This window comes from Bufo gargarizans, chromosome 3 (assembly GCF_014858855.1).
Source record: "Bufo gargarizans isolate SCDJY-AF-19 chromosome 3, ASM1485885v1, whole genome shotgun sequence".
NCBI classification, from domain to species: domain Eukaryota; kingdom Metazoa; phylum Chordata; class Amphibia; order Anura; family Bufonidae; genus Bufo; species Bufo gargarizans.
The window spans coordinates 108,054,851-108,079,196 of record NC_058082.1 but is presented as its reverse complement, the minus strand read 5'-3'; the positions used below and the strand labels follow the sequence as shown (position 1 = coordinate 108,079,196).

Below are 24,346 nucleotides of genomic sequence, written 5' to 3'. Positions count from 1 at the left end.
GTGAATCGATCTGATGAAAGATGTTGGGATCTAATCTCCAATCGCTGGAATCTGTGAGAAATCGGGAATTCCAATCTGCAATGGTATTGGATAAGCCCGGAAGGTATTCTGCCTTCAGAGTGATATGTTTGTCTAGGCAGAAATGCCAAAAAGTTTTGGCAATGTTGGCTAACGTCTCTGATCTGGTTCCTCCCAAGCGGTTGATGTATTGTACCGCCGCTATATTGTCCATCCGAAGAAGGACACAACAATTGGATATTTGTTTTGTAAAACTCTTGAGGGCAAAAGAGCCTGCCAAAAGTTCTAAACAGTTGATATGAAGGGAAGACTCTTTTTCGGACCATTTCCCTCCTGTGGAAAGGGAGCCACACCGAGCACCCCAACCCAGTAGACTGGCGTCCGACTCGATAACTATATCTGGGACAGAATTGAATATAGTTTTCCCATTCCAGTCTTGGATATGTTGTAGCCACCAAATTAACTCCTCCCTGGTGTCCGGGGTTAGGATTACTTCGTCCGAGTAACCTAATCCTTCCCTTAAATGTTGTGTTTTTAAACATTGGAGAGCCCTGTAATGTAAGGGAGCAGGAAAAATTGCTTGGATTGAGGCTGAGAGTAGGCCTACAATCCGTGCTATTGTCCTCAGAGATACTAAATTCTTGTTGAGGACAGATCGGATTTCTTTCCTGATAGTCTTCAATTTCCTGGATGGAAGACTCAGAGTAGCAGATTGAGTATCTACCAGGAAGCCCAAAAATTCCACCTGTTTTGATGGAATTAATTTGGATTTTTCGTAGTTGACTAGAAATCCCAAATTGGTCAAAAGAGTTAGTGCCCAATGGATATGAAGGTGAATTATTGAAAGAGATTGAGCCATGATAAGAATATCGTCTAAATAAATGATGAGGCGTACACCTCTTGTCCGAAGGATTGCCACCACTGGTTTTAATAGTTTTGTGAAACACCAAGGAGCTGAAGCCAATCCGAATGGTAGGCTGGTGAATTGATATTTGTGACCCTTCCATAGAAACTGGAGGTAAGGTTGAGACATCGGATGCATAGGCACCGTGAGATAGGCGTCTTTCAGATCTATTTTTGCGAGCCAATCTTCTTGTAGGAGTAGGTCTCTCAGTAAATGGATACCCTCCATTTTGAAATGTCTGTAGACGACATAATTGTTGAGGGTTTTCAGATTGATTACAGGTCTGTGACCTCCATCCCTCTTTTTCACTAAGAAGAGATTGCTCAAAAAACCCGGAGATTGTACAGGTATTTTTATTAAAGCGCCTTTGGAACATAGTTCCTTGATTTCTAAATGTATCAGATTTTGATCTGTCTGGGAAAATGTGATCGGATGTGGTAACTGAGTTTGAATTGGTTTGTAGCCAAAGTCTATTTGGTAGCCTCTTACGGTGTTTAATATCCATGCGTCTGTTGAAATCATAGCCCAGACGTGGATAAAATGTTTTATCCGACCTCCTAAGGGAATGTGGGAAGAAAATGGAAAGAGATTTCTTACCTGCAGAGGGTCTTGATCTCGGGAATCCTCTATTTCCTCTCGCACGCCATGGTCTTCCTCTTGTAGGGAAGAATGGAGTGGTATTGTAGGAGGTGGATGGGTAATTAGTATATTCTTGTTGTGGGGAGGGGCCTTTAAAGAATTGTCTGTCGTGGGATCCTCGGCTGGGAAACCGGCCCTTTCGTCTCCCAGCCCTTCCAAAAACACGCCCTTGGAAGACTCTTTTTAAAGAATTCTGGGCCTTATCAAGTGATGAAAATAGCCCCACATACTTGTTAATATCTTTAACAAAATAATCACCGAAGAGTAACCCATCGGAGGATGGATTATTATCCGGGTCATTATGCACCGTGGCAAGGTGCGTCAATTGTGGATCTAACCTCATAAGAATAGACCTCTTTCTTTCAGTGCATATGGTCGCATTTGTATTACCTAATAGACATATTGCCCTTTGTGACCATCCTTTTAGGACCGATAAATCCACAGGTTTGTCTGAAGTGGAAGCCTGTTCAGTCAAATCTAATATTTTTGTCAAAGGACCGACCATGTCTAGTAATCTATCTTGGATCGTCCTAAAGGAACGATCTACTCCTTTTTTGGGATTTTTCCCTGATTTTGACAAATATTTTACCAAAGCTGGATCAATTTCAGGCGTATCTGAAATTTTATGTGGGAGAGTGGGTCTAGGGCATTCAGCTCGTAGTTTGTTTCTTGCTGAATTTTCTAGTGGCTTTTTGAGCCAAGAAGACACAAATTTAGACACCTGGGGTAATGGTACCCATTCTCCTGACCTGGGATGCTTAATCATTCCAGGGTCAAAGAAAGGTACCCCTGATCCATCCAAAATAACGGATGAAGAAAGATTTCCTTCTTCCAGGTTTGTCTCTTCCTCGTCAGAAATGTCTTCATATAGAGATATTATATCACTAGAATTATCATCTTCATTAGAGGATTCAGGAGGGGAAGAGTTAAATGAGTCTGGCTTAACTCTTAAAGCCTTAGATGCCCGCTTTGTGACTTCAACCTCAGGGGCAGAGGGTGCAATATTAACTGCTTTAGCAGCGGTAACTGTGCTTTTTGAAAAAGCTCTAGATTTTTCCTGATCCCATTTATCCTGTGTTTTTTGTAACTTTTTAGGAGTGGGATCGGTAGAAAATCGCCTTTTACAGGCTGATTTACCCCTCTTAAAACCATCCGCAAGGCGGGAAGAGGATTCCTCCGTAGACCAGAATTGGTCGGACGGGGTAACAGGGTCATTTGGTTTTTGCAAGGTCTGCGCATTAGTCATAGCCATGGTCACAGATTGTGTAATGATACTTTGCAATGATGACATGGCTGTGTCGACTGCACATTTTACAGATCTAGAAACTGTTTCATTGACCATGGATTGGAGGAGATCTTCCTCCACAATAAGTGAACCTGGGGTTCCAGGAATATTTTTATGATTTTCAGCGGACATGTTGGCTGATAATATATATATATAACCAATTAAGGAAAAATGCTGAAATTGTAAGGGATTGTAAAATATCACCATATACACCAATATAAAGAAATTGTAATGAAGAACAGTATATGTAAAGGATATTATCAAAACTATCACTAAGCAGAGGATAAGGAATGAAATTAGCTAGCAGTTTTCTTCTGAGACGAAACCAGCAACAGATGCTATCTCTGAATGAGGAGAAAAGGGCGGGCAGGCTGATGACCAGCTGCACATGCGCACTGGGGATCTGGTGCTGAGGTAAAGTGAAAGTAAACAGTGACAGGACTACTACAGGTAAGTCAGCATAGAGGAAAATAGTGGTGCAAATGCAAAGCAGGCAATAACTCTAATCAGGGGGAACTGAATGCAGGAGAAAACACATTAATATGTGAGTGTACCCAAATTTTTAGGAAAAATAATCACATGCAGCATAGCATTTTGGTAAAACCACAAAACAAGTGGCAACATACGTTGTCCACAACCATATAGAAGAATAAATAATCAATAATAGAAATATTTATAATAAGTATATAAAATAATCTATATAATTATATTTATATGACAAAAGAACTTCAATACATATCTTTCTGGGAGCAGCAAGAAAGAAGGACGTTTTTATGTGGGGCTAAACCTTATATAACCTTTGTTGGCTGTTCATTGGATAGTCCTAAAGGCTCATTTACATATTTTATAAAAAATGTTCTATGTTTACATTGTTAACTATTTTGCTGCTGGGAGTAAAAAAAAGAAAGATAATGCATAATGGAGTCTCCTGTCTTGAATTAAAATCTGTGATTTTTTTTAAAACCAGAATATAATTGCAGTATTTCAAGCTTGTATTTGACTGTCACAAAAGCACATATGCTGTGCTGGTGCACTGAACTTGCATAAAATGGCCGCTGACGCCCACCTAACACACAGATAAAATTTCTTTTTCAGTGTCACTGGGCTCAGGGCAGGGTAAAAATATTGTGCACTGCACCCACAGAACAAAATTGCTGTAGATCGCTGAGTTAAACAAGCACAAGATTATTTCCTATTCTGTCCCTCACAGCAGCAGCATCCTATCCCTACACTAATCAGAGCAGAGTGACGTGCAGCGCTATATAGAGGCTGGGTCACATGCTGCACTGGCCAATCACAGCCATGCCATTAGTAGGCATGGCTGTGATGGCTTCTAAGGGCACACCAGTTAAACGCTTGTTGATTGGCTGCTCTGCAGCCTTTCAAAAAGCACCATTAACTCGCCGAACACCAAACCCGAACTTTTACTGAAAAGTTCGGGTCCTGGGTCCAAAAATCCTAAAGTTCAGTACGAACCCGAACTTTACAGTTCGGGTTCGCTCAACCCTACTGGCTAAATAAAAATATATTCGCCGTTCAGCATTGCACTTATCTGTTGAAAAGCCTTTTGTGTTGTGTAAAAGTAGAAGAAAATGAGGGCCTTATTGCCGTTCTGGGGTGCAATGATATATTCTAAAGCTCAGTTTGCCGTGTATTACTGGTGAAAAGAATATATATTCTCCGTTCAGCATTGCACTTATCTGTTTAAAAGCCTTTTGTGTAAAAGTTTAAAAAAACTAGGGCCTAATTGCCGTTCTGCTGTGCAGTGAAATATTCTAAAGCCCAGTTTGCCATGTGTTGGTGGCAAAATAAAAATATATTCGCCGTCCAGCTTTGCAGTTATCTGTTGAAAAGCCAGTTGTGTTATGTAAAAGTTGAAATAAATTAGGGCCTAATTGCCCTTGTGCGGTGCAGTGATATACTCCAAAGCCCAGTTTGCCGTGTATTAGTGGCGAAATTAAAATATATTCGCCATCCAGCGTTGCACTCATCTGTTGAAAAGCCTTTTGTGTAGTGTAAAAACAGAAACAAATAGGGCCTAATTGCCATTCAGCGGTGCAGTGATATATTTTACAGCCCTGTTTGCCGTGTATTAGTGGCGAAATAAAAATATATTCGCTGTCCAGCGTTGCACTCATCTATTGAAAAGCCTTTTAGCCTTTTGTGTACTATAAAAGTAGAAAAAAATGAGGGTCTAATTGTTGTTCAGCAGTGTAGTGATATATTTTATAGCCCTGTTTGCTGTGTATTAGTGGCAAAATAAAAATGCATTTGCCGTCCAGCATTGCACTCATCTGTTGAAAAGCCTTTTGTGTTGTGTAAAAGTAGAAAAAAATGAGGGCCTAATTGCCATTCAGTGGTGCAGTTATATGTGGTGAAGCCCTTTTTGCGGTATGGACGAATTACATAAAGGTTAAATTTTTTTATGTGAAACAGGCTTTTGGGGAAAAATTGATAGGTGATTGCAGACTTTCTTCTGTATGAACCGAATTCCATTATCTTTTCATTGGTGATTTTTATTGCAAACATGTTTGCATAGGTGATTGTAAACCTCCTTTTGCGGTATGGACCGAATTACGTAGTGGTGAAATTTTTTATGTGAAACAGGCTTTTTTGGGAAAAATTGCTGGGTGATTGTAGACTTTCGGTATGGACCAAATTATTTGACACTGGCTTTTTTTCGGAAAATTTATGGGCGATTGTGCACCTTCTTTTGCGGTATGAACCAGACTACTTAGTGGTGAAATTCTTTATGTGATACAGGCTTTCTTTGGGAAAATGTATGGGTGATTGTACAAATTCTTTTTGCAGTATGGAACAAATTACTTATTGGTGAAATTGTTATTGTGACACTGGCTTTTTTTCTGAAAATGTATGAGTGATTGTACACCTCCTTTTGTGGTATGAACTGAACTACTTAGTGGGGAAATTCTTTATGTGATACAGGCTTTCTTTGGGAAAATGTATGGGTGATTGTGCAACTACTTTTGCGGTATGAAACAAATTACTTATTGGTGAAATTCTTTATATGAAACTGGCTTTCTTTGGGAAAATGTATCGGTGATTGTACACCTCCTTTTGCGGTATGGACCGAACTACTTAGTGATTACATTTTTTGATGTGACACTGGCTTTTTTGGGGAAAATGTATGGGTGATTGTACACCTCCTTTTGCGGTATGGGCCGAATTACGTAGTGGTGAAATTTGTTATGTAAAACTGGCTCAAGTGGTTCCTGAAGTCTTCCACTCTTCTGCAAGACATCCTAACAATGGCCAGGAAACTTTGCATGCACTTCAACCACTCATTGTCACAGGAGCCAGGAAACCAGACCACATGCAAATATGCAGGTAAAATAAAGTTGTTTATTTAACCACCTCCGGACCGCCTAACGTAGATGTGCGGTCCGGAGGTGGCAGCCCTGCGCAGAGTCACGCATATATGCGTCATCTCGCGAGGGCCGGGATTTCCTGTGAAAGCGCGCACACAGGCGCGCGCGCTCACAGGAACGGAAGGTAAGCAAGTGGATCTCCAGCCTGCCAGCGGCGATCGCTCGCTGGCAGGCTGGAGATCTGATTTTTTTAACCCCTAACAGGTATATTAGACGCTGTTTTGATAACAGCGTCTAATATACCTGCTACCTGGTCCTCTGGTGGTCCCTTTTGTTAGGATCGACCACCAGAGGACACAGGCAGCTCAGTAAAGTCAACCAAACACCACACTACACTACACCCCCCCCCCGGTCACTTATTAACCCCTTATGAACCCATGATCACCCCATATAAACTCCCTGATCACCCCCCCTGTCATTGATCACCCCCCCAGTCATTGATCACCCCCCTGTCATTGATCACCCCCCTGTCAGGCTCCGTTCAGACGTCCGTATGATTTTTACGGCTCCACGGATACATGGATCGGATCCGCAAAACACATGCGGACGTCTGAATGGAGCCTTACAGGGGGGTGATCAATGACAAGGGGGTGATCACCCATATACACTCCCTGATCACCCCCTGTCATTGATCACCCCCTGTAAGGCTCCATTCAGACGTCCGCATGATTTTTACGGATACATGGATACATGGATCGGATCCGCAAAACACATGCGGACGTCTGAATGGAGCCTTACAGGGGGGTGATCAATGACAGAGGAGTGATCACCCATATACACTCCCTGATCACCCCCTGTCATTGATCACCCCCTGTAAGGCTCCATTCAGACGTCCGCATGATTTTTACGGATCCATGGATACATGGATCAGATCCGCAAAACACATGCGGACGTCTAAATGGAGCCTTACAGGGGGGTGATCAATGACAGAGGGGTGATCACCCATATACACTCCCTGATCACCCCCTGTCATTGATCACCCCCCTGTAAGGCTCCATTCAGACGTCCGCATGTGTTTTGCGGATCCGATCCATGTATCCATGGATCCGTAAAAATCATACGGACGTCTGAATGGAGCCTTACAGGGGGGTGATCAATGACAGGGGGGTGATCACCCATATACACTCCCTGATCACCCCCTGTCATTGATCACCCCCCTGTCATTGATCACCCCCCTGTAAGGCTCCATTCAGACGTCCGCATGTGTTTTGCGGATCCGATCCATGTATCCATGGATCCGTAAAAATCATACGGACGTCTGAATGGAGCCTTACAGGGGGGGTGATCAATGACAGGGGGCTGATCACCCCCTGTCATTGATCACCCCCCTGTAAGGCTCCATTCAGACGTCCGCATGTGTTTTGCGGATCCGATCCATGTATCCATGGATCCGTAAAAATCATACGGACGTCTGAATAGAGCCTTACAGGGGGGGTGATCAATGACAGGGGGGTGATCACCCATATACACTCCCTGATCACCCCCTGTCATTGATCACCCCCCTGTAAGGCCCCATTCAGACGTCCGCATGTGTTTTGCGGATCCGATCCATGTATCCATGTATCCGTAAAAATCATACGGACGTCTGAATGGAGCCTTACAGGGGGGGTGATCAATGACGGGGGTGATCACCCATATACACTCCCTGATCACCCCCTGTCATTGATCACCCCCCTGTAAGGCTCCATTCAGACGTCCGCATGTGTTTTGCGGATCCGATCCATGTATCCATGGATCCGTAAAAATCATACGGACGTCTGAATGGAGCCTTACCAGGGGGGTGATCAATGACAGGGGGGTGATCAGGGAGTCTATATGGGTGATCACCCCCCTGTCATTGATCACCCCCCTGTCATTGATCACCCCCCTGTAAGGCTCCAGTTCAGACATTTTTTTGGCCCAAGTTAGCGGAAATATATAATTTTTTTTTTGTTTGTTTTTTCTTACAAAGTCTCATATTCCACTAACTTGTGTCAAAAAATAAAATCTCACATGAACTCACCATACCCCTCACGGAATCCAAATGCATTTTTAGACATTTATATTCCAGACTTCTTCTCACGCTTTAGGGCCCCTAAAAAGACAGGGCAGTATAAATACCCCACATGTGACCCCATTTCGGAAAGAAGACACCCCAAGGTATTCTGTGAGGGGCATATTGAGTCCATGAAAGATTGAAATTTTTGTCCTAAGTTAGCGGAAAGTGAGACTTTGTGAGAAAAAAACAAAAAAATCAATTTCCGCTAACTTATGCAAAAAAAAAATAATTTCTATGAACTCGCCATGCCCCTCATTGAATATCTTGGGGTGTCTTCTTTCCAAAGTGGGGTCACATGTGGGGTATTTATACTGCCCTGGCTTTTTAGGGGCCCTAAAGCGTGAGAAGAAGTCTGGGATCCAAATGTCTAAAAATGCCCTCCTAAAAGGAATTTGGGCACCTTTGCGCATCTAGGCTGCAAAAAAGTGTCACACATCTGGTATCGCCGTACTCAGGAGAAGATGGGCAATGTGTTTTGGGGTGTCATTTTACATATACCCATGCTGGGTGAGAAAAATATCTTGGTCAAATGCCAACTTTGTATAAAAAAATGGGAAAAGTTATCTTTTGCCAAGATATTTCTCTCACCCAGCATGGTTATATGTAAAATGACACCCCAAAACACATTCCCCAACTTCTCCTGAGCACGGCAATACCAGATGTGTGACACTTTTTTGCAGCCAAGGTGGGCAAAGGGGCACATATTCCAAAGTGCACCTTTCGGATTTCGCAGGCCATTTTTTACAGATTTTGATTGCAAGGTACTTCTCACACATTTGGGCCCCTAAATTGCCAGGGCAGTATAACTACGCCACAAGTGACCCCATTTTGGAAAGAAGACACCCCAAGGTATTCCGTGAGGGGCACGGCAAGTTCCTAGAACTTTTTATTTTTTGTCACAAGTTAGCGGAAAATGATGATTTTTCTTTTTTTTTCTTTTTTCCTTACAAAGTCTCATATTCCACTAACTTGCGACAAAAAATTAAAAATTCTAGGAACTCGCCATGCCCCTCACGGAATACCTTGGGGTGTCTTCTTTCCAAAATGGGGTCACTTGTGGCGTAGTTATACTGCCCTGGCAATTTAGGGGCCCAAATGTGTGAGAAGAACTTTGCAATCAAAATGTGTAAAAAATGGCCTGCGAAATCCGAAAGCTGCACTTTGGAATATGTGCCCCTTTGCCCACCTTGGCTGCAAAAAAGTGTCACACATCTGGTATCGCCGTACTCAGGAGAAGTTGGGGAATGTGTTTTGGGGTGTCATTTTACATATACCCATGCTGGGTGAGAGAAATATCTTGGTCAAATGCCAACTTTGTATAAAAAGATCTCTGTTTACAGTCAGTGAATGGGAACATCTTTTATCGCAAGGATATGTAAACACCAACTGATGGGGTGTTAACCCCCAAAAGTAAGTCATCGGCACGAAGGAGCAGTCATTTTCACAGCTCGAGGTATCCTCCCGGAAGCTTGACCTCTGCACGTCGATGGTCTGCGTTGTGAAGCTTGTCTAAAAGAAAAATCCCGCAGTGCACCCTCTTGTAGGAAACTCTTGATCTAGCACAGGCTGCTTTGTTCCTTCAAAAACAATGGACTCTGTACTCTGTACAGCCTGACACCGATGTATAATTTCTTATACACTAGACTGAAAGAGTATTCCAAGCACCTGTCTGCCCACATAGCTGCCGAGAAGCAGATACGTCTTGCCATTGAAGTGGGCTCAGAGCCAGGAGCGGACATTCCGCCTGTGCAGATGATTCAGCTGCACAGGGGCCCAGCCTATGAGGGGGCCCTCCAGCTCAGCTATCTGATTGTAACGGTGAAGCATAAAGCAGCAGGCTCCCCGCTTCACCATTTATCATCACTCCATCCAGCATGTAGAAGGGGCCCACCTCACTATCTGACTTCAGTCTCATGGGCAGCATGTCCTGAGCTGTATCTGCGATGGCCCCGCCTCCTTACAGCTCAGTCCTGCCGTGTGGTGGGCAGCGCCATGAAGAGTTTGACACCAGCTCAGCCAGGTCTGTGCTGAGCCACTTCACTGTGTCCTAGCTCTGCCTCCGGTCTAGCAATGTCAGTAGCCCCGCCCTGTCTAGTGTTTTGGTAGCTCCACCCCCTGGCAGTAGCTCCACCCACATCTGATCCTCACCTAGTGCTCCTGGTTCTGAATGTGTGAAGCTTGCAGCAATTTAGGAGGAGGTGAGTGAGGACTGGAGGCTTCCTGTGAGCCCACTGTCCCAGCCAGGCACTGAACCTGACTTGGTATGTTATTTTTTTTTACCCCACCCATCCCCCCACCCCCCTCTGGCCCTCCTGTGACTGTCCCTTACCCACTTACTGTGAGGCTACATTTTAATGTATTTTGCAGTCCGCGATCTGCAAGATATGGATGCCGTCCATGTGCGATCTGTATATTTTTGCAGACCCATTAACTTAAATGGGTCTGCAGTCTGCAAGTAAAGGATGTGTCACATTTTCCATCTTGTGCAGAATGGACATACAGATGCAGAAAGCACATACAAGTCATTTGCTTTCCGCATCCGTATGTCTGTTCCGCAGAGGATAGAAAATGTGACGTCTGAATCCTGACCCACTCATTTCAATGGGTCTGTGTGAGGGGCACATATCTGTCCATAACTACTGTAAGGGGGGCATATATCTAGCATAATTACTGTGAGGGGGCACATAATCTGTCCGTAGCTACTGTGAAGGAGGCACAATGTGGAGATTACTACTGTGTGCTGGCACAAAGGGGCAAAAATTACAACGTGGGGGCATTAAGGGGGTTACATGGGGGCACATTTTATACTCTCGGATAACCCCTTTAATACGCACCACAGTATCTTTTCTTTTTTTTTTTTTAGATCATTTTTATTAACATTTTAGCAAATTATAAACACATAGGAAAGAAGAATCCTTCAGCAAGCATAGAATTGGGTATATACATTACACTTGGTCATTTAGACAGTTATCAAGACATGTTCATACATGACAACCAGTTTACAAAATTAAATATACCTCTTCATTTGTCATAGCCAAAGAATAAAAAGAAACAAAAGAAAAACAATATTCAATAACCCCCCCCCTAACCCTCCAGCCCACACCCCTCCAGCGATGAGACGAGCATTCCCCCACTATTATAATTGCCTCTTGGACCCAAGTAAGACATAGCCAACACCTCTTGTGCAGGCCCATCTCTTATCCCTGCTATGTGGAGTTATTCACAAATCTTATGCACCACAGTATCTAAAGGGTCTCCACCATCTTTGATGCCCCTGATCACCCCTTCCTCTCCCTGTGGAATTGGGGGGAGATGACAAATTGGGGTCCCTTCTGCTGCCACACATCATTGTATTAATCTTTACCTATGACCTATGTTTATGTCTGTATGTGTGGTTTGGGTGGAACCCAGGCAAATTCTTTGCACAGGGGCCCTCTGCTGTCTGTGTCTACCCCTGCTCAGAGCTAAACCTAAAAGCAAAATTTTCCTGTTTACCTGGACTCAAAGGAAAGGACAGAGATCCACTGGCTGTGCTCATACAGATTTCATCCAAGCCTCCACTCACCAAGGCAAGCACAGAGGACCAGACTGTGTGGACAAGTTGGTTCTGAGGGACATACACAGAGGACGATCTATTGGAAGTGTTATCAAAGACATTTACTTGCCTCCCGCTCTTCCTGTATAACGGCTCCGAGGCACTCACGGCTATCGTAGGGACGTGGTTCCAAAGATACTTTGACTGTTGTTTTGGTAAGCTGGTGATCAGTTCTCAGGACCTTACGTGGCTATGGACCGATGTGGACCGGGTATGACGTGTCTGGATCAGTGTCGGCCACAGAGCTTGTTTTCTTTTTTGCCAGTCAAACCTCGCATGGACATTTCTTATGCCAGAAACGCAGAGGATTTTAGACTTTATGGAATGATATTCATAAATCAAAGGATGAGATCACGTTGGAGGAAGTGGACAATTTATTCCAATGTCTTTACTCGCAGTTGTTAAGACACTTTAGAATCCACTTATCAGCAACCCAGTTCGTCAAGGAGACATCATCTGTGGCATCAGCGCATTGTGAAGGAAAAGTAAGTACTACCTAATCCGAGTGCTGGGATTCATCACGGGGCTTGCCATCAATAACATCCAGTATTGAACACATGGACGACTGTTATCTCGGACCTCGTCCACAATGTTCGGGACCCCCTGGACATCTTACATGTCTTAGACATGATCCCTGCAGTGCTTACTATATGTTATACCGCTTCTTACCATTCTGTTACAGCGGCTATGAGACCTGCACATACTAAGGCTTATTTATGAAGATTTTCGGGTGTTGCTTGTACCGAACAGTTACCTTCCAGCTGTGATTGTGTAGCCTGCACTGTAGGAATGAGCTGCAGTTGGTGTGTTTGCTGGACTGTCCTCCAGTTATCAGCCATAACCCCATACATTTCATAATCAATATCCATTACCATCGTGGTCACCCCGACACTGTTCGTTAATCCATTCTTGTTGATGAAGCACTTTTTTTGCCCTTTGTGTGTTGTATTTTATATGCGTTAAATTAATGTCCTGTTTGTTAAATAAACGTTGTTTTTTCTGCCCCGTTAAAAAAAAAAAAAAAAAAAGAATTGCCTTGTGATTTGGTAGCCAAAAGCAGGAGTGGGTACAAAACACAGAAGACATGCAAATATTCCATTCATGTATCATCTCTGTTTTGGATCCACTCGTGTTTATTTTTTGGCATTAGCAATACTGATGGATTACTGACGAAATGCTGACCGAGTGAAGGCGGATGCTCCACAGACAGGATCCGTTTTTTTGTAGGTTATTGTTCTAACAGATCAGAGGAACGGCAAAATGATAAGTGACGTCAACACAAACTTACTGCTGACACCCTTTACTCTCTGTCAAGAACTCTACTTGTATAAGTGTTTAATAGAACAGGTTTTGTAAACATCTACGTGGAATCAACTGATGACAGTGTAAAAGGAGTCCATACTTGAGTTACTTTGTCAGTTTTGGCCCCGTGACTGCCCAAATAAGTGAAGTGTGCAGTAATTTTAAGAGCGACACCTGTCATCTGCATGTCATACTGACTCACAGTATTATTTCACTACCACAGCAGACTCCCTATGCGTGTTACTGCAAGGCACAGTGTTCTACACCATTATACAGGCTCCCTGCTGCAAGGAAATAGCTGTTTTTTAACGTAATTCGTCACAAATAAATTAGGATCGAACTGAATTTTTCCCCAAAAATTCAGCAAACCGGAGAATCGAATTTTAGAAAATTTCGCTCATCTCTAATTATTACAGTTAAAAACCACTTTAAAACTTGAAACCGAACTCGGCTTCGGTTTTAAGTGGTACCTTGGAACTGAAGCCGAGTTCGGTTCTGAGGTTTTGGAGCCTGAACATTCCAAGGTACCACTTGGATCCTAAACCGAGTTTTTTAACAGTAGAAATTAATTTCTGAAGTTATTACCCGAAGTCCAGCGAGACTTCGCAAAGTAATAACTTCGGCTCATAGGAGCAAATACATTCTAATACTGTATGGAGCGCTCGCTCCGTACAGTATACTAATGAAGTTTTATGCTAATCGACTACGGATGTTTCATCTGAAGTTGATTCGCTCATCCCTACTTACAGCCTAGCACCTGCCAACAGAGCAAGAGAGAGTTAACCTGTACAGTGCCGCAGAGTGCTGTGAGGGACAATGCATAGACACTAATTCACACAGAATACTTCAGGTAATGGGGCTTGGGTAAAGAATAAGGATCTATATATATATATCAATTTCTGTTGCAGGCTCCCACATATGAGGCGAGATCAGAAAGTAACATTTGCATCTATGGTGGAAAATACCATCGGGGGGGGGGGGGGGGCTGGGGGGCAAAAAGAACCTCATGGGACTAATGCTTGTTTTGCTATTGGGGTGGTTCTTCCTGAGCATAGAGCAGTAGGGAGACATTCAGTCCAGATTTTTCTATTCTCTGCCATTGCCTTCTGAATCTTGAACTTTAGTGTGGATGATAGACGGTGTGTTTGCCTATTCTGTCTCCAATGCTCCTAGTATGTCCTGTCCTACTGCTGGGAAGTGTGTACCTCTATCATGTTGTAGAGTTTGAGGAACCCCATATCTACATACCAGGAGAGGAGCTTCTTGGACACGGTCCTTGCAGTTAACCTTGATAACAGACCATGCTTCCATCCACCCTGAGAAGATAAAGCTATTGGTTTTCTGTATAATTTTATTTTTTATTGTTTAACCCACTTTTCTTGATGCAGATCTCTGTATATCTTTGTCCTCTGAGTTTTGTTTTCTATCATCAGGTTAGTTCTGGAGTTTGATCTCCTGTTTTATTCATTTGGGCAGTTTGGGACTGTGGTTTGGTCATGGATCTGCCTGTTCATATATTCGCTCCTGGTGCCCTACAAAGTGTTGTCTTTCTGGGGCTCCTGGTATCCAAAGTCAAAGCACAAGCTCCTGCTATCCACCTGTCTGGGGATATTCCTGCTTGTGAGCCAGATGTGTGTACTCTGCATTTTCCCCATCTATGTGGTAAACCATTACCGGCTGCCTCCAGCTTCGAGCTTCATCGTCATTCTGGAACAGGTGAGTTCAGAGACCAAGCAAGTGCCTAACCTTGGTTCACATCTTTTCATCGCCACAGGGAAGGGCCTATGAAGAAATGTGCAACTGCTCCCCCAAATTCACCACCAAGAAAATAAAACAATGACTGTATGCTGTCTGCAATTTGCATTTTGATGCAGTACAGGACCACACCACTAGAACAGAAAATGTCAGTGAGATTTTAGATCATTGCACATGTAACATCTGGAGCTGTCAAGCATAGTGTGAACTCTAAGACCAAACTGTTATTGTCTCCTTACATTTTATAGCTGGAAAATGGATCCAGCTGAAGTCTTCTTTTGGCCACCTCGTCCTTACCCCTACACTGGATTGCTGAAAAAATAGTTCATTTAGGGCCTACATATACGATATAAAATGAATTATTGATGCATTGTTATTCTATCTTTTTATAGGTTCGCTTCCTAATGAAGACTTACTCTTTTTGTAGAGAGACAATTCCAGTTGTGCTACAGGATGAAAGTAAAGGTAATAGCATGTCGGCCATACTGACCATCCTTCCACACTACACATCATGTCTAGTTTCGGTATGAGTACATGAGTTTGTACTGTCTCTCTCAGCTTTGCTGATTTGGACACTGCAGTTTTTTCCTGTTGCTCTTTATTAGACTATTCACGCTCTATCACTGTGCAATGTCTCCAGATTCTTACTTGGATAGGAGTCTAGCTCAGAGGCTTACCAGAGCATTGCAATCTCTTCAAACAGCTGATCAGTGGTGGGTGCTGGGTGTCGGGTGTCATATACTGATGACCTATCCTCAGTGGCGGTCATGACCACCACACAAACAATGCAATTGACTGGGTACCCTGCCTGTCAGGGTGCCCCTCCAAGCCCCCTGACTGGCGAGTCAAACAGCACCACGTCTTCCCCAGGCAGCGCTGTTCGTTCTTATAGTCCTCAGGCCACTAGACCTGAAGTCTATGAAGCAGTACAACGGTGCAGGCTGCTGTGATTACCATAATCCCCTGCTCCTGGTATAAGGCAGCATGATGATGTCACACCCACTGTATCCCGACACAGGCGAGTGAAATTTATTTCCTCACTGCTGGCCAAAGTACAGAGGGGAAGGCATTAAAGGGTGCACTTCTGGGGGAAATTACAGAAATTGCTGGGGGCGTAAATATACAGGGGTAGGGATGAGCGAACACCAGGAAGTTCGGGTTCGCCGGGTTCGGCCGAACTTCGGCTCAAAGTTCGGGTTCGGGACCCGAACTTGACCCCAAACCCCATTGAAGTCAATTGAGACCCACACTTTGGGGCACTAAAATGCCTGTAAAATAGTCATAGTTAGGGCTAGAGGACTGCAAAAGGAAGCAAAATGGGAGGTAAGTGTAGGACAATTGCCCTCCAAACAAATGTGGATAGGGAAATTACATAAAATAACATAGAATAGAATAAAAAAAAAAATAATAATCTTTAAAAATAATAATCTTGAACTAGGAGGCGGAGGTCAAAGTGGAGTAGGAGGTTGAGGAGGCAGTGGACGTGGCGGTGTATGTATAAGGAGGCGGTAGCCAAAAGTTTTTTTATTTTTTTTATTTTTATTTTTTTCCTTTATTTATTTAGTTATTTTTTTTATAAATTTGGAAAGGGCCCAAAACATTGGGAAAGAGAAAAGAGAATGCAAAGAGAAAGTGCACTGGAGTCTAACAATGGCTGGGTGCGGCCAGTATACTTGTCTATTCAGCACAAGGTACGGACAAGTCCTGTGGGATCAGTTTTAATGAACGTGAGCTTGTACACGTTGGCTATGGACAGGCAGCTGCACTTGTCTGTGATCACCCCCCCTGCTATGCTAAACACACGTTCGGACAATACACTTGCCGCAGGGCAGTCCAGCACGTCCAAGGCGTAAAGGGCAAGCTCAGGCCATGTGCCCAATTTGGAAACCCAGTTGCTATTGCTGAAATGCTGCCTCCTGCTAAGACGTTCCGTATGGAGGCCCGCTCGTTGGTGGTGAAGTGGTGCTGTTCTGCAGAGCGACTCACCCGTGCATGCTGCAGCTGAAACTCCACTATCGCCTGCTGCTGCTCGCACAGTCTCTCCAGCATCTGCAAGGTGGAGTTCCACCTTGTGGGCACGTCACATATGAGGCGGTGAGCGGGAAGGCCGAAGTTACTCTGCAGCGCAGACAGGCGAGCAGCAGCAGGATGAGAACGCCGAAAGCGCACACAGATGGCCCGCACTTTCTGCAGCAGCTCTGACATATCGGAGAAATTTTTCAGGAACCTCTGCACCACCAAGTTCAGCACATGCTCCAGGCAAGGGATGTGCGTCCAACGTAAATTAAAGGGCTTCTGTCACCCCCCAACCCCCAATTTTCAGTTTTTGACTTATTATATTTGTTAATGTAAGCAGATTCCATATATCCTCGGGCTGTGCAGTAATTACAGTAAAAAACATACTTTTATTATATGTAAATTTCTTCACTACCAGCAAGTTGGGCGGACTTGCTGGTAGCCGCCGCATCCTCTGTTTGAAAAAAAGCCCCCTCCTCCACTTGATTGACAGGGCCAGCGAGCGCTCTCCTTCCCTCGCTGGCCCTGCCTGCAGCCTCAAATCCCGTGCCTGCGCCGTACCGGTCGTCATTCGGCGCAGGCGCTCTGAGAGAAGGACGGACGCTCCTTCCTCAATGCGCCTGCGCCAATGACGTCAGCCCTACATCCGGAAGAGAAGACCTCTCTTCCAGGTGTAGGGCTGACGTAATCGGCACAGGCGCACTGAGGAAGGAGTGGCCAAGCGGCCATCCTTCTCTCAGAGCGCCTGCGCCTAATGACGACCGGTACGGCGCAGGCACGGGATTTGAGGCTGCAGGCAGGGCCAGTGAGAGGAGGAGAGCGCTCGCTGGTCCTGTCAATCAAGTGGAGGAGGGAGCGTTTTTTCAAACAGAGGATGCGGCGGCTACCAGCAAGTCCGCCCAACTTGCTGGTAGTGAAGAAATTTACATATAATAAAAGTACGTTTTTTACTGTAATTACTGCACAGCCCGAGGTAAGAGGGGCATATATGGAATCTGCTTGCATTAACAAATATAATAAGTCAAAAACTGAAAATTGGGGGTTGGGGGGTGACAGAAGCCCTTTAATGATATTTACTTAAAGGTGGCTCAACCAACACATATCCATAGAAATAGGTGCACTCTCCAATGGCAACACCCTTGCCAATAAATAACAATAAAGGACAAAATGAGAGGGATGGAGGGCACTCACTTATCCGGTGTTTACATGAAACTATACGACATATTTGAATTAAAAAGTATTTTATTCAAATGAATGCGCAACACAGTTTGATAAGATAATAAAATTAATAAAAAGGCAATAAAAATATGACAATTATTAAAACAACCACCTTTTTTTGTCTATAGTGTGCACATCACTCCTTATCCTTATAGGTAAATTTATGTAGAGCATATACGTAACCAGCTGGTAATAATCGGTGTTAATGGCTAATAAAAAGGATATACGATGAAGTGTAGCAGTATAGCAATGCACTTTATGGAATCAGGATATATATATATATATATATATATATGAGATGGAATATTCCACTAGAATCACACAATAATATGTAGCAATATCAATAAACACATTCCATATGGCAGGCTTCTGTGATTGTTAGTATTTGTTCTGTAGAGCATTCGGTCTGAATGTCTTATCTTGATCTGGCATAAAAAAGTTGGTTGTTCTTATATCCTAGAATGTTAATTTTAGTTGTGACTAGTTCAGTGCTTTCATCAGGGTCTGTTATGAATGCAGACAAATCAATGTGATCGCCACTGCTCCTTACAGGGCTATCTCTGGTTATCAACACTTGGTAGGTATTACAGAGAATATGAATTACAAACCGGATTCCAAAAAAGTTGGGACACTATACAAATCGTGAATAAAAACTGAATGCAATGATGTGGAGGTGACAACTTCTAATATTTTATTCAGAATAGAACATAAATCACGGAACAAAAGTTTAAACTGAGAAAATGTACAATTTTAAGGGAAAAATATGTTGAATCAGAATTTCACGGTGTCAACAAATCCCCCAAAAGTTGGGACAAGGCCATTTTCACCACTGTGTGGCATCTCCCCTTAGGAATAAGAATGCTCTCCCATTCTTGTCTAATACAGGCCTCTAACTGTTCAATCGTCTTGGGCCTTCTTTGTTGCACCTTCCTCTTTAGGATGCGCCAAATGTTCTCTATAGGTGAAAGATCTGGACTGCAGACTGGCCATTTCAGTCCTACGCAGCCATGATGTTGTGATTGATGCAGAATGTGGTCTGGCATTATCTTGTTGAAAAATGCAGGGTCTTCCCTGAAAGAGATGACGTCTGGATGGGAGGATATGTTGTTCTAGAACCTGAATATATTTTTCTGCATTGATGGTGCCTTTCCAGACATGCAAGCTGCCCATGCCACACGCACTCATGCAACCCCATACCATCAGAGATGCAGGCTTCTGAACTGAGCGTTGATAACAACTTGGGTTGTCCTTGTCCTCTTTGGTCCGGATGACATGGCGTCCCAGATTTCCAAAAAGAATTTCGAATCATGACTCGTCTGACCACAGAACAATCTTCCATTTTGCCACACTCCATTTTAAATGATCCCTGGCCCAGTGAAAACGCCTGAGCTTGTGGATCTTGCTTAGAAATGGCTTCTTCTTTGCACTGTAGAGTTTCAGCTGGCAACGGCGGATGGCACGGTGGATTGTGTTCACTGACAATGGTTTCTGGAAGTATTCCTGAGCCCATTCTGTGATTTCCTTTACAGTAGCATTCCTGTTTGTGGTGCAGTGTCGTTTAAGGGCCCGGAGATCACGGGCATCCAGTATGGTTTTACGGCCTTGACAGAGATTGTTCCAGATTCTCTGAATCTTCGGATGATGTTATGCACAGTTGATGATGATAGATGCAAAGTCTTTGCAATTTTTCGCTGGGTAACACCTTTCTGATATTGCTCCACTATCTTTCTGCGCAACATTGTGGGAATAGGTGATCCTCTACTCATCTTGGCTTCTGAGAGACACTGCCACTCTGAGAAGCTCTTTTTATACCCAATCATGTTGCCAATTGACCTAATTAGTGTTAATTGGTCTTTCAGCTCTTCGTTATGCTCAAATTTACTTTTTCCAGCCTCTTATTGCTACTTGTCCCAACTTTTTTGGGATTTGTTGACACAGTGAAAATTTGAATCAACACATTTTTCCTTTAAAATGATACATTTACTCGGATTAATCGTTTGATCTGTCATCTACGTTCTATTACAAATAAAATATTGACATTTGCCATCTCCACATCATTGCATTCAGTTTTTATTCACAATTTGTTTAGTGTCCCAACTTTTTGGGAATCCGGTTTGTAGATGGTTACATTACCAATCCTTGTGTATGTCCAGAAAAACTCTGTGTTCGGAGCTTGGATGTATCGTGGCAGCTTTGAGGTCTGTGTTTACCGTCTGTTATCCCGGCGTCCCCACGTGGCGTCCCATGTGTTCTTAGGATGCCAGCTATTCAGCTTACTGCTGAGGATCGGTTGGAATTCCGGAGCGATCCTATCCACCGTGGCTATATATAAATATATTAAGTCCAGCATGTAATTAGTGGTGATGGTACGAATCTTGCATGTACTGTCTGCCTTTCAAACCCAGACGCGTTTCGGAGCGTCCCGCTCCTTCATCTGTGGTAGACGGTTTAGTGTGCTTCTTTAGTTCTTTTTAAAGGAAATTCATCAATTGAGAAGGAGGTGCTTGTTGGTTTGTCAGAATCAATACCAATACACTCACCTAAAGAATTATTAGGAACACCATACTAATACGGTGTTGGACTCCCTTTTGCCTTCAGAACTGCCTTAATTGTTGGATTTTACTAGTCTATGACGTAAAGTCATGATTTTATGAAAGACACGGAGGCGAGTATTGCTTAATCTCTTTTTACTGACAACCACAGCAGCAAAGAAAAATGAACACATTAACATATTGCCATAGCAACAGACTCTCCCCACACAGTAGACCCTATATAATGTCCACCAGTCCTCATAACTTCCTCTTTCTTGGCGAATGCCACCTCTACCGGAACAGATACTGGATACTTTCAAACGGAAACCTCAGGAAACTGCATACCCGCAGAACTGGAAGCCGGAGGGACAACAACCAAATCCTTCCTCTGAACAGACGGAAACAAGGGAGTCCTCCTGCGAATACGTAACTGCCGAACTGGAACAGGCAGAAGACACCCCATAGGAACACCTGGATGTAAATCATCATCCTATTCAACCTGCAAGAGAATAAAAATGCATGAAAGGAAATGTTCCATCCGTATCAAAAAACCTGCAAACATGTCAATCAATCAAACGACAGCAACATGAATCATCCAAAATGACACTTTGCATAATAAATAAGCAATAACTCAAGGGAGGGAAAAATACAAAGGGAGGGCAATACTCGCCTCCGTGTCTTTCATAAAATCATGACTTTACGTCATAGACTAGTAAAATCCAACAATTTTATTTCAAGACACGGAGGCTCCTATTGCAAGTTCAAAGCTGCACAACAACAGAAGAAAATGCATGACGAGCAGGGCGAAAATAAAATTCCGAAACTCGAGACCAGTTGGCAATCTTCATAATGTCCTCCAAACGAGCCCCAGACACCAACATAGAGGTGGAAGCTGCACTCCTAGTTGAATGAGCCGTGAACACAGAGGTATCCACTCCTGCCAAAGACATACACCATTTAACCCAATGAGCCAGCGTGGGAGTCGCAACCAGAGCAAAAGGTCGCCGATAAGAGAGAAACAACTGAAAACTTTCAGTCGACCTATGCAAAGAGGTACGAGCCTCATACTCTCAGAGACAAGCAACCGGGCAAAGGTTAGGAATGGCCGGAAAACTGGGATAAGAGACCGAGCGAATATGCGTCTTGGTCCGACGAGAAATATTGAAAGTGACCCCCTCCGGGTAAAAGGACCTGGCATCGAAATCCAAACCCTCTTGCAAGATACCAGGCAAAAGAGGGTAACCAGCTTGGCAGAGAGCTGGTGAAGAGAAAGCAGAGAGTTAGTTGGCCAAGCCATGAAAAGATCCAAGACCAAGGAAACATCCCAGGTGGAAGAAAAACGTGGCCGAGGGGGTCGCAACATACGCCAACCTTTCAGGAGACGACATACAAGAGGATGTTGCCCCGCAGGACGACCCTCAAAACCCTGATGGAAGGAAGAAATTGCGGACCGAAAAAGGTTGATGGTACGGTACGCCTTACCCTCCTCGAATAAAGAAGTCAAAAACTCTAAGACGTCTGAAACAGGAGCCGAAAGGGGATCCACACTCCGTGCGACGCACCAACTAGTCCACGATCCCCAGGCCGCTCTATAGGCCCTTCTGGTACCAGGAGCCCACGACTGCTCCAAGAGTCTTCTAGCAGCATCCGAAAGCTCCTCGCCTTGTCCGAAACGCCTGATATTCTGCATGCCAGCAGGCGGAGAGATCCCTCCAGCAATAGCGGCTGTTCTCTAAGAGAAGCTCTGGAAGATCCGGGAGTAGCAACGGTGGCAGTATGAGCAGGTCCAGCAGGTGAGGGAACCATGACTGAGAGGTCCAAAACGGCACAATCAACACTAACTCGGCTTGCTGCCAGTGCACCTGGGTCAGGACCCGTGGAAGCATCGCAAACGGAGGAAATGCGTAAAGTAGAGGTCCGCGCCAATCCTGCAGGAATGCGTCCACAGCCTCTGCGTCTGGATCCGGGCGCCAACTGAAGAAGCGTGGCAACTGAGTGTTCAACCGAGAGGCAAACAGGTCGATACAAAACGGACCCCAGAGGGAGGAGATGTGTTAGAACACCAGACCATCTAACTTCCAATCGCTGCCATCCCTGAGATACCGAGAGTTCCAGTCCGCCTGGATGTTCTGCAGACCCGGGAGATACTCCGCCACCACCGTGACCTGCTGGTTGAGACAGAAGGACCAGAACTCCTTGGCCAAGTGAGATAACATGCTCGAATGGGTACCTCCCATGGAGTTGACATATCGGACAGCCGACACGTTGTCCATGGTTAGGCGAATGCAGGCACTGGCACTGTTCTTGGCAAAACTGCGGATGGCAAAAGAGCCGGCCAGGAGCTCCAGGGCGTTGATATGGAGTGAAGCCTCCTCCTGAGACCAGGGACCTCCAGTGGAAACTCCGTCTCAGTGGGCCCCCCACCCGAGCAGGCTGGAGTCGGAGTCGATGGTGAAATCCGGACGAGGACCGCAAATCGCCTTCCCATTCCACGCCTGAAGGTTCGAGATCCACCAACGCAACTCGTCCCGAGTCTCGGAATCCAGCGAGATTGTATCCGCGTACGAAGCCCCGGTCTGAAGGTGGTAGTGGAGAGGAGCCGGAAACACCGCTTGAATGGAGGAGGAGAGTAGTCCTATAATCCGCGCTAGGTGGCGAAGCTCAATCCGAGGAGCAGTCAGCGTCTTGCGTAGTTCCTTGTGTATGGACCGGAGTTTCGCTAGAGGGAGTCTGAGAGTCTCTGAGATGGAATCCACTGAGAAGCTGAGAAATTCCATAACTCTGGAGGGGTCCAGGGAAGACTTCTCGTAGTTGATGAGGAAACCTAATCGGGATAGGAGGTCCATAGTTACCTGTAACTGCGAGCGGAGAACAGCAGGATCCTGGGCCATAAGAAGGATGTCATCCAGGTAGATGATCAGCCTGATCCCGCGACTGCGGAGCCAAGTCACAACCGGGCACATGATCTTGGTGAAGCACCAGGGGGCCGAGGACAGGCCGAAGGGGAGACAGGTGAAACGCCAAACCTGACCCTTCCACAGGAAACGGAGGAGATCTCTGGACGGCACCGAGACCGGGACAGTGAGATAGGCATCCTTCAGATCTAACTTCACCATCCAATCCCCTTGAAGAAGGAGATCCCTGAGAAGGTGAATACCTTCCATTTTGAAGTGCCTGTAACGAACAAACCTGTTTAGAGGTTTGAGGTTTATGACGGGGCGCATCTGCCCCCCTTTCTTTCGCACAAGGAAAATACTGCTGAGCAGACCCTCCGAAGGGTACGGGACCAGCTCGATTGCGCTCTTGAGAAAGAGGTCTGTGAGCTCCTTGTCTATGGCTAGCGATGCAGCCCCGGAAGCTGGAATAGGTGGGGGAGCAGGATGATGATAAGGGAACTGAACCAGTTCTATCTGGAAACCCTGGATTGTGGCCAACACCCAGCCGTCCGACGTGAATGATTCCCACGCATGCGAAAAAAGTCGGAGTCTGCCCCCTACACAAACAGGAAAAGAAGGAAGACGAGGAACACTTACCAAGGGGACGACGGAACCCGGAGCTTCCTCTGAACGGCCTTCGGCTGGGAGCACCTCGGGACGGGAAGAAACTCTGCGATTGCCTCGCGTCCTAGAAGGAGGATCGTTGATTAAAGGGTCTTT

The 24,346-nt window shown here is 44.8% G+C and overlaps 1 protein-coding gene and 1 pseudogene across 1 annotated transcript in view; both read left to right on the top strand.

Annotated features, from left to right (window-relative positions):
* LOC122931422 (sterol O-acyltransferase 2-like) overlaps positions 1-24,346 on the top strand; it is a 188,202-nt gene that overhangs the window by 34,661 nt on the left and 129,195 nt on the right. Inside the window, exons 5-6 of the mRNA XM_044285496.1 lie at positions 14,604-14,886; positions 15,318-15,384. Of these exons, the coding sequence (XP_044141431.1) occupies positions 14,604-14,886; positions 15,318-15,384 (350 nt within the window). The remainder of the gene's footprint in view (positions 1-14,603; positions 14,887-15,317; positions 15,385-24,346) is intronic.
* Positions 9,647-12,421, top strand: LOC122930523 (annotated as a pseudogene).